The sequence below is a fragment of the Amborella trichopoda genome, chromosome 10 (assembly GCF_054954075.1).
Source record: "Amborella trichopoda isolate Santa Cruz 75 chromosome 10, AtrichopodaSantaCruz75HAP2 v2.0, whole genome shotgun sequence".
In the NCBI taxonomy this organism is placed as follows: Eukaryota; Viridiplantae; Streptophyta; class Magnoliopsida; order Amborellales; family Amborellaceae; genus Amborella; species Amborella trichopoda.
The window spans coordinates 42,593,334-42,610,017 of NC_142345.1; the positions used below are offsets into that span (position 1 = coordinate 42,593,334).

Consider the following 16,684-nt stretch of genomic DNA (forward strand, 5'->3'; position numbering starts at 1 on the left):
GTTTAAAAATAATACTAATTGACCATCTGGGGTGGCAATGGGTTTGGTTCAGGCCGGACCCGAACCCAAACCATGACCCAAAAATATAATAGAGGCCTAGGACCCAACCGGACCTGACCCAAAATTTGAAATATCTATATATTTAAATATATTTTATAAATTGGGACCCAAAAATATATTGTGGAACACAAACTCGGATCCAGACCCAAATAGCATTCATGTCCAAAATTTTTGGATCTGTCGAGTCCAATTTTCGAACCCATACCCAGACCCAGTTCACATGTACTTGTCCAGTTCCATACTATTGCCACCACTAGACCATATCTATAAACACTTCAAAATTTAAAAAATAGACGGTCCATATAAGTTTTATAAGATGGATTATTTTTTTAGGACTTGAAATTTTTTTTATACTATACATCTCGAGATCGAGATAATCAATTGGAAATTAAACCAAACACTCTTTTATGTTGAATTTTTGAGGTGCATCTTAACTCTTTCCATTAAGTTTTGTTCATTGTTTTTGTTTGAGGAACCAGGGGTACAATAGGCATTATAGACAAAAACAAGCTCCAAGGTTACAAAAATATAAATTTAACATACTATTATATTATGAGTAATGATCATATAAGACCTTTTTTTACCCATATGTAAGTAGGATTTCAAAAGATTACTATTAAAATTGACATAAATCTCTAAAAAATTATCTTATGAATGTGAAATTTAATCTTTTTATAAGTTCACACCAAATTTGACTGTGATCTGTTTTTAGATCACACACGTATGGGTCGAAAGGATTTATAGGATCTTTTCTTTTATATTATATTATATTGAATACTTATCATTAAAGAAAAAAATATTGGCTGATTTTAACTTCTTCTAGAGACTGTGGGCATCACAGTTTTGGGGACGTGTAAAAAGGATAAGGGAGCAACTTGACACTTGGCCGACATTTTAATGGAGAGAATGAAAGTGGGGCACTGACTTTAAGGCGGAAGACGTAGGGTTAGCATTTTAAGGAATTTTGAGACATCAATTGACTTTAATACCTAATATTGAGAAGGACATAAAAAATTGTGGGTGTTGTTTTTCCAAGGAAATAAAATATGGGCTTGGGCCTTGGGAGACCAAACAATTCCTTGTCCAAATTTAGACAAAAATATCAGCACTCAACTCTCTTGTGACTTCGTACTCTTTGTTTGATTTTGAAGCTAAGTTATTCGGGGTTAAAAAGTTGGGAAATTATGAAAATATTTTTTTTAGATTCTTAAAAATAAATCTCAAATTTTTTAAAACTTCATTGATACAATTTTTTTATTTTTTTTCTTCATTGTTTGTATTTTGTTTTTACAGAAAAACCCTTCATGATAGCCTTACATATGTGAAGGCATCACATCCGACTCAAAACATGATGAATTTTCAAACATCATGATGATTATTGGGTTATTGGAGATTGTAGAACATCACAACATTTTAAACAATGTGATGTCTCTCTTGACTATCACGGCATTTTAAATGTCGTGATGGTTATAAACATACTGAAAGTTTAAAATCATCATGATTTTCTTGTACATCATGATTTTTAAAACACTATGATGTCTCATTTGACCATCACGGTATTTTAAACACTATGATGGTATGAGCGTAGTGGAATTTCAAAATGATCATGGTCTATAGAGTGTCGTGATGTTTTCCTTATACATCATGGCTTTTCATAGTTTGCTGGGTACTTGAACTTTAAGAGCATCATGATCACAGTTTTGGGTCTACCGTGATGCTTTTATGGATCAAAGACTATCATGAAATGTATTTTCGTCAAAAAAATACAAACAATGAAACGAAGTAAAAAGATATGGATGAGATTTTAGAAAATTTGAGGTTAACTTCTAATAATCTAAAAAAATGTATTTTTTTTATAATTTCCCTAAAAAGTTTGAGTCTATTTGTCACACCCCAAGAATTTACAGTACTGTTATTCCTGAGATGTGACAGACAAAACATATATACATCTATTGATATGACAAATTTACAGTGACGAGGTCTTACAAAGTAAATAAAAAAAGCTAGCACAACAACAGTATCTTCCAAGGTTGATCTTGACTAGCACTCAAAATGAATCCGTAGTTATCCTGAAAAAATGTTTACCATAGTTTGATGAGTTTGGCTACTCAGTAAGTGATCATCATAATCCTAAAAATAATCATGATTTGAAAGATATCAATATTTACCAAAATGAGATCTATTAACAGAAATGCATCAACAGTTTCACTTTCAATAAATGCATAATTAAGGATAATCCGAATAATTGAAATGCATATAACACTTTAACGGTAGTGCATAATTCAAAGGATTTCACAAAATACCCTACTGGCATCCCAAGTAGGTCACCTATATACCCCATCAGTGTCCTGATGGGTCCACTTAATCCCTATCGACGTCCCAGATAGGTCAACTTAATCCCTGCAGGTCCACTTATACCTCACCGGCGTACCGGATGAGTCCACTTAATCCCTACCGGCGTCCCAGATAGGTCCACTTATACCTCACCGGCAAACCGGATGAGTCCACTTGCATACTTAAATTATTTCTAAATCTCTTTAAACATTCGAAAGCAGCAATATCATGTACTCAACATATCACTGAAATCATTAATATGAATTTCACTTAAACCATTAATAACAGTCACTCTCTATAACATTTCAAAAATAACCAATCAAATATTTTGGGCTCAAATTTAGAAAGGTAGCAGTTTGTAAAGGCATTCTAGCATAATTGCCAATTTAATATGTATAGAAAAACTCTTATAGAAATTCAAGAATACGGAATTATCACAATTTATGGGATATCAATCCACAAATACACATTTCACAACAATACTATAATCAATTGCAAAAATATCAATAATAAGGCAGTCATTTGCACATGAATTTTACAATGTCTAAATATTCAAAACAATAGAAAGAAATATCACAATTTTACTAAAAGCAGAAATACCACATTTATTTCTAATAATTTGATAGTATCTAAAATTTTCTAACAATAGCCAAGAAAAATAAATAAATTTATTTTTCTAAGAATTTACAGCATTTAAAATTTCTAACATAGATAAAATATCACAATTTTTATTAAAAAGATTATTTTTCAAAATAATGAGGTCGTGTGCGCATAAAATTTATCGCGCTTAAAATTCATGATAATAAGCAGAAATAATTATTTCATTTCATTTTTAAAAAGAATGGATTATTTTTCGAGACAATAGGGTCACTTACACACAAAACTTATAAAATAAAGATATTGGACGGAAGTATCACTATTTATTAAAAATAGACTATTTTTCAGAAAGACGATGTCACTTACATACAAAACTTATAAAATAAAGATCCTGGACAGAAATATCACTATTTATTAAAAACAGACTATTTTTCAGGAAGACGATGTCACTTACACACAAAACTTATAAAATAAAGATCCTGGACGGAAATATCACTATTTATTAAAAACAGACTATTTTTCAGGAAGACGATGTCACTTACCCATAAATACTTGAGAAGGAGCTTTCGATAAAAATTTGGCTAGAGAGACGAGTTCACTGTGTTTCGACCAGAGAGAAAAATCTCATAAGTTTTCTAAGGTAGGAGTCCTCATCTCTCTGAATTTAAATTCTACTAATATATTATTTTATTCTTTTATTACGTTACAGGTGTGAGCGTTAAGTTACGCTCTAAACGACTAAAGCCCACGTCCTGTAGTGGACGTGGCAAGCGTAAAGAAGCAACAAAGCTTTTAAACGAAAAGCTTTGAAAAGTAGAGATGGTCCCTAAGGACCATCATGTTCAAACGAATCATCACGTATTAAAAGTTTATTTTCTTCCTCTTTATTTTTTTTTTTTTTTTTTTTTTTTTTTTTTTTTTTTTTTTCAAAAGTTTAGGATTGTTACACTATTATTTTTCTTTATAATTATTTACAAGCCAAAGATTTTTTATTCTTGACGGAGCAAGGTAGTTCGGTTTCCTAAAAATAAGTTTCTAGGAGACCCATTTCTTTGGAAAGGTCCTATAAATGTTGTTTGCATGCCATCCGAAGGCAAGAATCACATTTCTACATGGAGATTTTTTGGTCAATTCTACCAAAATAAATAGAATTAATATTTCCAGGAGATTGAAAAAGAACCACCGCCCCCAAATCCTTGCAATAAGTTATATTTTATAGTGTGGGTTGAGTTCTGTCCAGAAAAAAAAAAAAAAAATCTCAAACTCTATAGCTATAATAATTATACTAATTAGTATATATTATAAAATATATAACTAACATATTAATTATATGTAATAATTATAAATTATAATAATAATATAGTTATAATACTTATATTATTATATGTTATAACTATAATTAATTATATACAATGATTAATATCTTATAATATACTAGTTGAATTACATACATTACATGTAGAACAAAATAACTATTAATCATATAAATATGTAGTGTTAATATGCAACTCTATGTTGATCTTTGTTCAAATAACTCTTACGAATTGAACGGTTTCTAGGGTTGTGACCCATTTTATACATAGTTGCCACAAATTTTGAATATGGTATGAATGGCTTCTAGAGTTATGATATTTTTCTTATGGGCAAGCTTTATGTGCTACCTCTACAACATAAAACTTATATATTTCCCCTTATCCAACCGTCCATTCTGAATGGAGGGCTAAGATTGCCCAAATCACAATGTCACGTCTCTACACTATTTTATTTTTAATTGATTTTTGATAAGCTATTTTGATACCAAACTTTGTATGTCCAATCCTCTATTAAACTCGCACTAGAAAAAAATATAAAAACAATATTTTCAATAAAATAAAATGACCAAAATATCTCTAAAACCTTCAAAGGGTATTTTGATCATTATATTTTATCAAAAATTTATTTTTAATATTTTTTATAGGTGTGCCCCAATGAGAAGATAGCATATACCAAATTTCATAATTCATACAATTTTTATAAAAAAAGTTAAAAATAAAATACTTTGAAACGTCGGATCTAAAATCAAATGGTGAGTGGCTCTCTGATCAAAATTGGACGGCTGGATGGTAGGGGAAGCATAGATCTTCTATGCTGTAGGGGATGTAAAGAAATTTTTCCCTTTTCCTATTACGTAGAATCATTACAAATTTTGAATATATGTTGAATGTCCACGACATATATGACGTGTCTTGAGGCCTAACATATTTTGAAAGGTATTTACATGAATATAAACATAATTCTCATAATAGTGTACAATCTTTTAACATTTTTTGACGATAGATCAAGACAATTATTATCCTAGATAAATATTGCACTACATAATAATGAACATTTGTTATTTGATTTCATGAAAGTGCAACATGCATGACAATAATAATAAAAAAAGTACAACATGAATGATAACAACAAAAAAAGAAAAAAAATAGTATGAATGCATGGGTCGATTCCATTGACTTTTGGAAGTTTTATAGGTCCATGCCTGGACCATTATAAATCAAGGACAATGTTTCTATGAGTCTATGTAGAAGTGAGTCGCCTCTTAAAAATCTATTTTCGAGATGGATTTTCGGACCCAATTTTTAAAAATTATTAATATGGAGATCATAAATATAAATAAAGAAATAATTTTTAAGAAATAAAAATAATAGTTTTATGAAGAAAACATTTTGACTGTTAGTTTAAATTGTTTTTAGATGGACCACCTATTTGCATCCATCTTTAAGATGGATGCTTTATACTTTGGGACAGCATATTGTAAAGATGGATGCTTTATACTTTGGGACCGCATATTGTAGAAATGTAGTACAGCCCACATAAAACAATTTTCCATTAAGCAATTGGTTAGTGGTTTTATCAACAATTTTATTAAATATTATGGCAATGAAAAAAATCAAAAAATTATTTCATTATTTTATTATTACTACCACTTCATATAAGAAATGACTTTTTTTTGTTCTTGCGATTGAGAAGCTACTTGAAGATCATCACTTTAGAATTTTTTCAATTAATTGGAGTTGGCTACATGAATCTCGGTTCTCCATTATGCTATATTAAAGGCCATATCATCAATGACAGTATAAATCCTCATATCTTTTCGGACTACTTCAGACCACTCCTTTTGGGCCTACATTTTTCCCTTTTAAGTCCTACTTGAACCAATTCGAATCACTTAATAGGTGTTGTCCTTGGTCGGCGCCACACATGGCTAGCCCACCTAAGTCTACTCTCTCACATTATATCATCGAAAAACTACTTGATGATATTAAATAAAAAAATAAAAATAAAATCCAAAAAAAAAAAAATTAATGTTTTCTATCATTTTGACAAAAATTGAAATATATTTTGGCCCAGCTTGAGGATATTCGAAAAATAAAAAAGTACAAAAATTCTTAAAAAATAAGAAATCAATCAATAATATGTTTTTTTTTTTTTCATTTGGACAAAGATTAAAAATATTTTGGCCATGAATACATGTTTTTACATTTTTGTAAACATATACTCTCACTTGCTTCAATCCATAACTTAAACATCCCATGCAATGAAAAGTATAATAGAGAATCACACTAAAACTAATGAATCGTAAGAGATGAGAAAACACTAATTACTAAATTGTCACAAATATTGGTACTATGGAAAAGGCAAAAGGCACGTACGTGATTGAGGTTAAGGAAACCTATGCAGCAAAGAGAGAGGGATAATAAAAGATAGGCAGAAGCTAACATAGTTTATATGAGCAAATGGCTTGGGCGTGCTGCCTTTAGGGTTTTCTAACTTCTATAACATCAAAACTCTAACTAATGAGAGAGAAATAGAGTGGGGTATGCATGCATTGAGAGGGGTTATTTATATATATATATATATATATATATATATATATATATATATATATATATATATATATATATATATATATATATATATATAATATTAATATTATATATATAGGGTTATGCTAGGGTCCTCACACTATGGAGTAATTATATTTATATATATATATATATATATATATATATATATATATATATATATATATATATATATATATGGTTATGTTAGGGTGCTCACACTATGAAATAATTTATCATTATACTCAACAATTTTGGATACTTATATAACTTTATTTTGCACATGGAGCAATTTTTAATGAGGGTATTTTGGTTATTAGGAGGGGTGTGACAACATTCACATGAAATGTGATATTACCCATATGAGCATTAAATGTCACTAGTGTGCTCTACGTGAGTGACATCATATCTCACATGGATGATATCACATCACTCTTAATAAACAAAAATACCCTTATTAAAAAAAAATGCCCCATGTATAAAATAAGGGTATATAAGTGTCCAAAATTGTTGAGTACAATGATAAATTACTCCAAAGTATGAGCACCCTAACAAAACCTATATATATATATATATATATATATATATATATATATATATATATATATATATATATATATATATATATATATATATATATATATATATATATATATATACTTCGATAGTGTTTGAATTTTAGTTATTTTTTTTACAAATCCAAATTACTTAAAATTTTAGGCGTATGTTCATAAAAAATAGGTGAATCTTCGAAAAATATAAAAAAAATATTTTACACGAAATAAATTGATCAAAATACCCCCAAAAAGCTTCTAGGAGGTATTTTGGTTCTTTTGTTTTTTGCAAATAAATTTTTTTATATTTTTATTAGGTACGCCTTGATGAGAATAATACACATCTAAAATTTCAAGTGATTTGGATTTGTAAAAATAAAAAATAAAATTCAAGCACTACCGGACATCCGTGATCGTCAAATCGGCCTAGATTCAATCTGGGCCGTTAGGCTCATATGTTCATATGAGCTAGTGGGCTCAGGTGTGGGAGGGTCTCATAAGATCATTATATATATATATATATATATATATATATATATATATATATATATATATATATATATATATAATATCATAAAAAATAAGAAATCTATTTGTAATTTTTTCATATTTTTTATCATTTTGACAAAGATTAAAAAATATTTTGGTCATAAATACTTATTTTTATATATTTGTAAACATAGACTGTCACTTGCTTCAATCCATAACTAAAACATCCCATGCGATGAAAAGTATAATAGAGAATCATACTAAAACCAATGACTTGTGCGATATGGAGAAAACACTAATAACAAAATTACCACAAATATTTATACCATGGAAAAAAGTAAAAGACCCGAACCTGATTGAGAATAAGGAAGACCTATGCAGCAAAGAGAGCAAGATAACAAAAGATACATAGAAGCTAATATAGTTTATATGAGCAAATGGCTTGGGCATGTCCACTTTAGGGTTTTTTAACTTCTATAACATCAAGACCCTAACTAATGAGAGAGAGAGAGGGGTGTGCATGTATTGAGAGGGGTTATTTAATATCTATTATATTTTTTATTATTTTAATAAAGATTAAAAAATATTTTGGCCATAAATACTTATATTTATATTTTTGTAAACATAGACTCTCAGTTGCTTCAAGCCATAACAAAAACATCCAATACAATGAAAAATATAATAGACAATCACATTAAAACTAATTAATCATGCGATAAGGAGAAAACCCTGATAACTAAATTGCCACAAATGGATCATAAGACCATCCTAAGAATTTTTTACATCAAAATTATATGTTATGATAAAATTTGAAAGTGCACTTTATTTAGATTGATTAAGGTTGCAACTCCCCATAGTATGCAAAATAATGTTGTAGAAGTAGTTTGTCTCAAAAGTCATTATTTTGAACAAAATCATTCATCTTGTCACAAACTATGGGGGGTGGTTCCACAAGTTATCTTAGGCCTGTTTCAGAGAGTACTTGGAAAATCAGTTAAATTTGGTTTTCTCGAGTGTGTTAAAAAAGCTATTGATATTTGTAGGGTTTGAGTATTACATGACGATTTATTTTTAGTAAAAAAAAAAGTCACAATCACCTCTTGATGCTGGACGGGAAATTTGGCAAACATGGGTTTGGGACTTTAAGTGCGGTTAATATGGCACATTCCCAGACGTTTGATTTCAGATCTGATGACCAAAGGTGATTTACCATGTACGAAAGATAAGTGATCTTATTATATACTTTTGCCTATTTACAACGGGTTTGAATGTTGTTAAAGGGGGGAGTGTTCAAAAGAGCTTATTAAAATATGGGTGTGGTTTGTATAAGGTTGCAACCTTAAACAATCCAAATAAGGTGCACTTCCAAATTTTATCATTAGATATAATTTTGATGTCAAAAAGGTCATAATTTTGATAAACTTGTTGAACCACCCCCCATTGTATGCAAAATAATGTTGATGCAGTATAACGTAATTAGAAGGTAATAACCACTTCTATAAGTACAAAAGGTGGATGCAATCTTTGTTTTTGAAAATGACTAGGACATTCTGGTCATTTGAAGGATATCATTTCAAGATCATGGATAAACCATGCAGGCATAAAACACAAGGCCCCTTCCACAGCCCATAGCTTAATTGCCTCAAATACATTGTCTTAACTGCATTATGAGAATTTAAAAGTCAGGAAAACACTATTATCTTTTTCCTTTAGTAATATTTTGCTACAATAAAGGATAATATTGTTATGCAGTAAACTAAACCATTTACAAAATTGGACAACGATACATCTCAATCCCGAAACCAGTCACCTACATGTTTAGTGCCGGACACTTTCTTCAATTCTTGTAAGTGCATCTGTAAGCACATCAACAGTCCAATCCTTGACATCTTCCTGCAAAAACAAGCCAATTGCATTTTATTATATATACAAACAACTTAATCTATTTTATAAAACAATAATCTTGAACATCAAGAACTTGAAATTAGAGATTGCAAGTTCTCTTAAATGTCATCACCTGCTCTTATTCCTGTGAAAGAGCGGTATGGTGTACGTTGGCCACTTAAAGATCTCTCTCTCTCTCTCTCTCTCTCTCTCTCTCTCTCTCTCTCTCTCTCTCTCTCGAATTGTGTGTGTTGAGTGTGTGGGCATTGCCATTTTTGCCCACTTCAATAGCAGTGTCTCTCTCTAGCATTGTGTGTGGTAAGCATGTGGGCATTGCCATTTGCCCCCCATTTCAATAGCAGTGAGAGAAGACCGGGTTTTTAAGATCTACCATTTTGAGCGAATGATGAATCTAACCATCAATTGAATATACTCAAATCCTTTGAGCGTTTCTCAAAATCCATGGTGTAAAAGTGAATTTGTTGAAGCATCTTCAAAACCAACTTTGAGAAACCAGCGGCACTCAAATAGAATTCCCAATAATAAACAGGTACCCAGTTTCTTTCAAATTTAATAACAGACAAAAAGAAAACCACTTTACAGTTTATAAAGAAAAAACATTCTACCGCTTGTTTCAGTACGGTTGGGTTTGACTGAAGCCATAATAGAAAAGTGAATGGCACGCACTAACATGACACTTCTATACTCCAAAAGGCCTATGTAGCATACATCCGCATATTCAATCTGCAATTTTATTGTTGGGGCAGGACCTAGTTAGCAGGAAAAGTTCGTATTTAGTCAGAGATCCACTTGATGGACACTCATAATTTGCCACATAAATGTTCTTAAACAGCATTTAACCTTATTATTTTTGAGAAAAAGTGGCTAGATCACAGCTCTACACAATCTTGGATGGTGCTCTAGTGGCACATCTAGGTCTGCTTTTAAGGTTTTAAGGCATAAGGAGAGGGAGGCTGGGTATGCATGGTTTATAAAGAGAAGGGATTTGAATTGATGCCCCGTAATTAATTGCTATGGAATTTATGTCATTTTCGTAGTGTGGGCATATGTGTTTAATAATTAGAGGATGATATAAATAGTTACGACTATTGGGTCCTCGATTAGGAAGGTGATTGGAAATGAGTGTACGTCCTAGGCATATTTGGTCACTGCATAATGTAAGGTTCGTTGATCGAGTCATTCTTTCATTCTCTATATGGTGATATAGTTTTCTTTAATCTTAGTTACTAGGTATAGGGGGTCTCCACCCCTAAGGGCCTTACTATTTAAGAGGACAGTAATACAATATATAATTTTGACACGGATAAATTTGGCAACAAGTATTCCAACTCCCGCTTTTTTTGTCATGTGAAGGATGCACATGGAGGCAATCTATGACCTACCCAATCACTGTTGCAAGTTTGTAGGATGAACATGAAGTTTCTAAATTAACATGGTAAGTTTTCTTCAATTTGCTATGCTAGCAGCATAACTTCAAGATTTTAGGAAAAACACTAACTAGACATTACACCAGTATACTCATATCGCATACTGTTAATTTATTTCATGAAAAGAATGTTTGGTTATAGCACGGGAGGCTTATTATGCAAATAACATCCAATCAAAAAAAGGATAATATCATGAACCACAGAATTGTTCATCATCTCTGTACATAACATTAATCTCTATGTTTTTTCCTTTTTTTTTGAAGTGGACAATAGATGCATTGCCAGTTCATAGTCATTGTTTTCCTAAGACAAAGGAAATGCATGAAGAAATAGCAAACAGCATCCTAAAGCTCACCATATGCACTCGCTCTCCAGTCCTTATGCGTGCATTTGGTCGAGCAAGCTTGGATTCAAAAGGAGTCCTTGGCCTTATCTCCTGGATCTTGTCCCACTCTTCCCGAGTAAGCATCCTCACCATTCCTGTGCCTGGAGGAGCGTTTTGAATTTTTCTCTCAATCCGCTCTTGGGATCTGCTCTCATCAATCTGCAGATCAAAACCATTGTATCAACTTTCTCCAGAGTGGTCCTTAAAGAGAAAAGTTTATTTTTGAGTGGTCACAAAATTGGAAAATACCTCAATTAAAGTTTTTTCCATCACAGGAAAAAAACCAGTTACTGAATGAAACTTAATTTTTTAAATTGTTGTGGTTCTTAAATTACAGAGAGTATGCTTTAAATTCCTCAAAATTAATAACTAAGAAAGGAGAAGACAAATTTTCTAAAGGTCATGTCAATGTGTAGTTTAGACCGTTAATTTCTAGGATCAAATAGCATAAGACACCAAAAATAACTTGAAAATGGTACGAAGAATAAACTTCTTCCAAGATTAATTTGACAAGCCACCCAATGAATTCCCATTATAATCTAGTATCATATAAACAGTTGTGACAAAAAACTATATGAAGAATCAAAAAAAATATAGTAACATAGCAGACATTAATGCATAGCACAAAAAAATAAGGTGTACTTTTATAAGATGACCATGACTCAAATTTCAGAATTATTGATATGTAAGAAACTAAAAGGGGCAAAAAATGTGGTTCCCTGACGAATCTTGTTGGGATACACTAGGGGGTGTGTGTGGCACATGCGCGCACCTCTGTGTGTGTGTGTGTGTGTGTGTGTGTGTGTGTGTGTGTGTGTGTGTGTGTGTGTGTGTGAGAGAGAGAGAGAGAGAGAGAGAGAGAGACTTTTAAGTCAGATGCTGCTCTCTCTCATGAAAAATTCACACAAATATTTACAAAGAGACATCCCTTTACTACCAAAATTTCACCTGCCCATTATCATGGATGAGAAGCAAGGTCTAAATAAATTTTCAGAAGGATTTTGCCCTAGAACCGAAACCCAAATTCTTGTTTCACACAAATATCTACAGCAAACAAAGAAAAACAATCCCAATCATTCAGTAAAAAATTGGCTAACATTTTTACATTTCAAAGAGAACCCCAGTAAATTACAACAATGATGGAACTTCTGAGTACAATAATTTTATACTACATTTTCTAAACACATTTCAATGACTAGGGTTTGCATTGGGCTAGGCGACCCAGTATGGTCCTGTTGGCACGACCTTGAAGAACTAGAGCATGGGGCCAAGGTTAGGGTTACAACAGGCCCGACCCAACCCTGTGTTTTTGCTTCTTTTTTCTTTTTTTCTTTTGAGTCTATTAGGCCCTGCCTCGCCCAGCGCAAACCAAACCGGGCCAAAGTCCCAACCCAAACTGGGCCAGAGTCCCTTCGGATGGTCCAGCTGGCCCTATAGGGGCTTAGGCTGGGCTCAGGCCAGGGCTAACCTGGGCCATTGCCAGCCCTAGAAGATGAAATGATAGAATTCTCAGGAATTTTCATTTGTCGAAACACAGAAAAAACTCCCAACCAATCCATAAAAAATCCGCAAAAGTTCATTTTTCAAACAAGATCCATAAATTTCACCAAAATAGTTGAACTTCTCCATGATATTATTTTCCAATAGAAAACTACATCTTTCTTCATAAAATTCAATGAAATGATAGAACTACTCAACGACATCCAGTCAAAGAAACATAGAAAAAAATCCCAGTTAATGCGTAAATTGTCTAAAGCCCCACATTTCAAAGAGCATCCCAATAAATTTCAACAATATAGTGGAACTTATCAGTACAGAAACATTATTTTCCAATAGACAAATACATTTTTCCCCTTACATTTAAATGAAATTAAAGAATTTCTCTGTAATTTTCATTCATGGGAACATAGAAAAGACTCCCAGTTGATCGTTAAGAAATTGGCTACAAAGCCCATGTTTCAAACAAAATCCCAATAAATTTCACCATAGTATTTGAACTTCTCAGCAATATTATTTTCCTACATATAACTATATTTTCTCCATAAATTTCAATGAAACGATAGAATTTCTCAGCAATTATAACTCGAGGGAACATAGAAGAATTCCTAGTTAATCAGTAAAAGATTGGCTAAAACTCCACATTTCAAACACAATACCAGTAAATTTCAACAAAATAATTCAGCATCATGTTAACAATGGTTTCCTACAGATAGCTACATTTTTCTCCGTATGAAATGAAACCATTTCCCTGCAATTTTCATTTAAAGTAAGCAGAAAAACTCCCAACTAATCAGTAAATAAGTAAAAACAGGCTAAAAGTCCCGATTTCAAACAAAATTCCAGTAAAATAGGTCACTTCTCAGTAATATGATTTCATTTAACATTTATTTTACCATAACTCCATTTTTGTCCATATATTTCAATTGAATGGCGAAATACATTTCAATTGAATGGCGAAATATTTCAGAAAGTTTCATTCATCACAGAATAAAAAAACTCCCAATTCATCGCTAAAGCATTTGGCAAAAAGCCAAAAACTCCATTTCTCAGACCAAATCCAAATAAATTTCAACAAATATTGAACTTCCCAGAAATAAAATTTTCCGAGAGAGAGCCCCATTTTTTTTCTATAAATTTCAACGAAACAAAACAAATTCTCTGCAATTTTAATGTAATAATAAAAAATTGATTAAATTTCCACAGTTCAAACAAAATCCAGGTAAATTTCAACAAAATAATCGAACTTCTTAATAACATTAACGAATAACTTTTTTTTTTTTCTATGAAGTTCATAGAAATGGTAGAATTTCAAAGCAATTGGGGCGTACCATCATTAGAATCTTAGCCAAGAGAGCAAAACCAACGGCAACGAGGACCATTGGCATGGTTGCAGTGTCAAGATAGGCGGAGGATTCAGGAACATAAACAATAAATTCATTCTTTTTCTCTCTCAACAATAGCTTCTTCTTATTGATCTCTGCAATTCTTCTCTTTAGGGTTTCACTTGGTCGATCTGATTCGGCCCATGTGTGGATTTTACTGAGTTGAAGGAATTTGAGGGCCTTGGAAGCATGGTTCATGGGATTTGCGGGCGGGTTTTACAACAATGGGTTAGGGGTTTAGTGGGTATTTAGGGTTTGAATGTGAGGAGAGAGAGAGAGAGTATCAACAATGGTTTAGGGGTTTAGTGGGTATTTAGGGTTTGAATATGAGAAGAGAGAGAGTATCAATGCGCTCGTTCATTTGCAATTCTGTGTTTCAAAACCTGAGATTTTTAGATGGAAGTTCGTTGGGCCCGAATGGGTTGTTAGATGCTCTTGCTCTTGGGCCGGGTCTAGTTCTCTATGAAATCCCTCTCGTATTTCTATTCTGTATATAATTTTTTGGGTGGGGTTTCAATAAGGTTGCAACCTTAAACAATCCAATTGAGGCGCGCCTCCAACTTTTATTATAACATGTAATTTTAGTATTAAATACTTTTAGGATTATCTAAAAATATATTTTGATCTCTAATTATAAAATTTTATAACTCCAAAAATAGTTAAAATCATGTAGATCTATAAACATGTAAAAATCTTGAAAATGGACGGTCTAGATAATGTGTTGTAAGATGCACTGTTTTTGGGACTCAAAGTCTATTTTTTTTACACATTCATACATCTCGATGTTGAGATGATCAATTAGAGGATCTTTCAACATTAAAACAACCTTTTTTGATGGATTTTTTAGGTGCATCTCTAATTCTACATTTTAAGGTTGCAATCTTATATAAACATTTCCCTAATTTTTTTCTTTTTTAAAAATTGGAAAAGGTTTATACAAGGTTGCATCCTTAAAATATAGAACTACAGATGTACCTCAAAAATCCATCGAAAAAGGTTATTTTAATGTTGAAAAACCTTGTGATTGATCATCTCAACATCGAGATGTATGACTATGAAAAATAAAAAGATTTTGAGTCTCAAAAATAGCATCTTACAACATATTATCTACACCGTCCATTATCAAGATTTTCATTTGTTTATGGACCTATTTGATTTTAACCATTTTTTAAATTTAAAATTTTATTATTAGATATAAAAATAAATTTTGAGATAATCCTAAGAACATTTTACATCAAAATTACATATTATGATAAAATTTGAAGGTGCACCTTAGTTGGATTGTTTAAGGCTGCAACCTTATGGAAACCACACCCTTTTAAATTTATTGAAATCCCCTCTTTTATATCTATTCTTTATATATTTTTTCTCCTTTTTTAAATTTATCTAACCTTTTTGTTCTCTAAGTGCCCATTTTATAAACATTTATTTTAATTTTTGTTTTAAATTTTTAATACTATTTTGTAATCACTCATTCGTATCATTCAAACAAGATTTGGATTGTCAACCCTCCTATACAGAGAAGTAGGTGAACTATCACCCATTGAGCCGGGTTTTGAAACATGGACAAACCTTCTATGTTTCTCCTAGAGCATAAAAGTTCTATTCTCCCCCTTATCCAACCATCTATTTTGAATAGAGGGTTAAGTTTACCCCAATCACAATATCACGTCTCTACACTATTTTATTTTTAATTTTTTTTATAAATTATTTTAATACCAAATTTTTGAACGTCCATTCCTCAATTAAACTCTCACTAGCAAAAAATATATAAAAAATATTTTCAAGAAAATAAAATGATCAAAATACCTCTAAAAGTTTCAAAAGGTATTTTGATCATTATATTTTATCAAAAAATTATTTTTTAATATTTTTTATAGGTGCGCCCCAATGAAAGGATGGCACGTATCAAATTTCATATTCATATAATTTGTATAACAAAACTAAAAATAAAATACTTTGAGTGAGTGACTCTCTTCATCAAAATTGGACAACTAGATGGTAGGGGGAGGATAGAACTTCTATGCTGCAAGGGAAGCATAGAAACCTTTCCCTTGAAACATTAGTAGGTTGCAATGCATCTGGTTTAACCCCAAGCTTGTTCTTTATAAGGAGGAAGAGGATGAGAAAGGGAGAGCAATGGAACACAAGTAAAAGGCATTTTTCTAAG

At 31.5% G+C, this 16,684-nt stretch overlaps 1 protein-coding gene across 1 annotated transcript; it reads right to left on the minus strand.

Annotated features, from left to right (window-relative positions):
- Positions 1–9,438: 9,438 nt before the first annotated feature.
- On the minus strand, positions 9,439–14,879 carry LOC18447597 (cytoplasmic dynein 2 light intermediate chain). The gene is made up of 3 exons (XM_006857691.4): positions 14,461–14,879; positions 11,603–11,791; positions 9,439–9,808 (listed from the first exon to the last, which is right to left on the minus strand). Exons 1-3 carry the CDS (start codon positions 14,710–14,712, stop codon positions 9,734–9,736), a joined length of 516 nt encoding a protein of 171 aa, XP_006857753.1. The 5' UTR covers positions 14,713–14,879; the 3' UTR covers positions 9,439–9,733.
- Between the last annotated feature and the right edge of the window lie 1,805 nt (positions 14,880–16,684).

Coding starts and splice junctions, on each gene's coding strand:
- LOC18447597 (XM_006857691.4), bottom strand. CDS start 14,712: ATGAACCATGCTTCCAAGGCCCTCAAATTCCTTCAACTCAGTAAAATC. Junction 11,792..14,460: donor TGGCTAAGATTCTAATGATG/GTACGCCCCAAT, acceptor TTTGATCTGCAG/ATTGATGAGAGCAGATCCCA. Junction 9,809..11,602: donor CTGGAGAGCGAGTGCATATG/GTGAGCTTTAGG, acceptor TTGTTTTTGCAG/GAAGATGTCAAGGATTGGAC.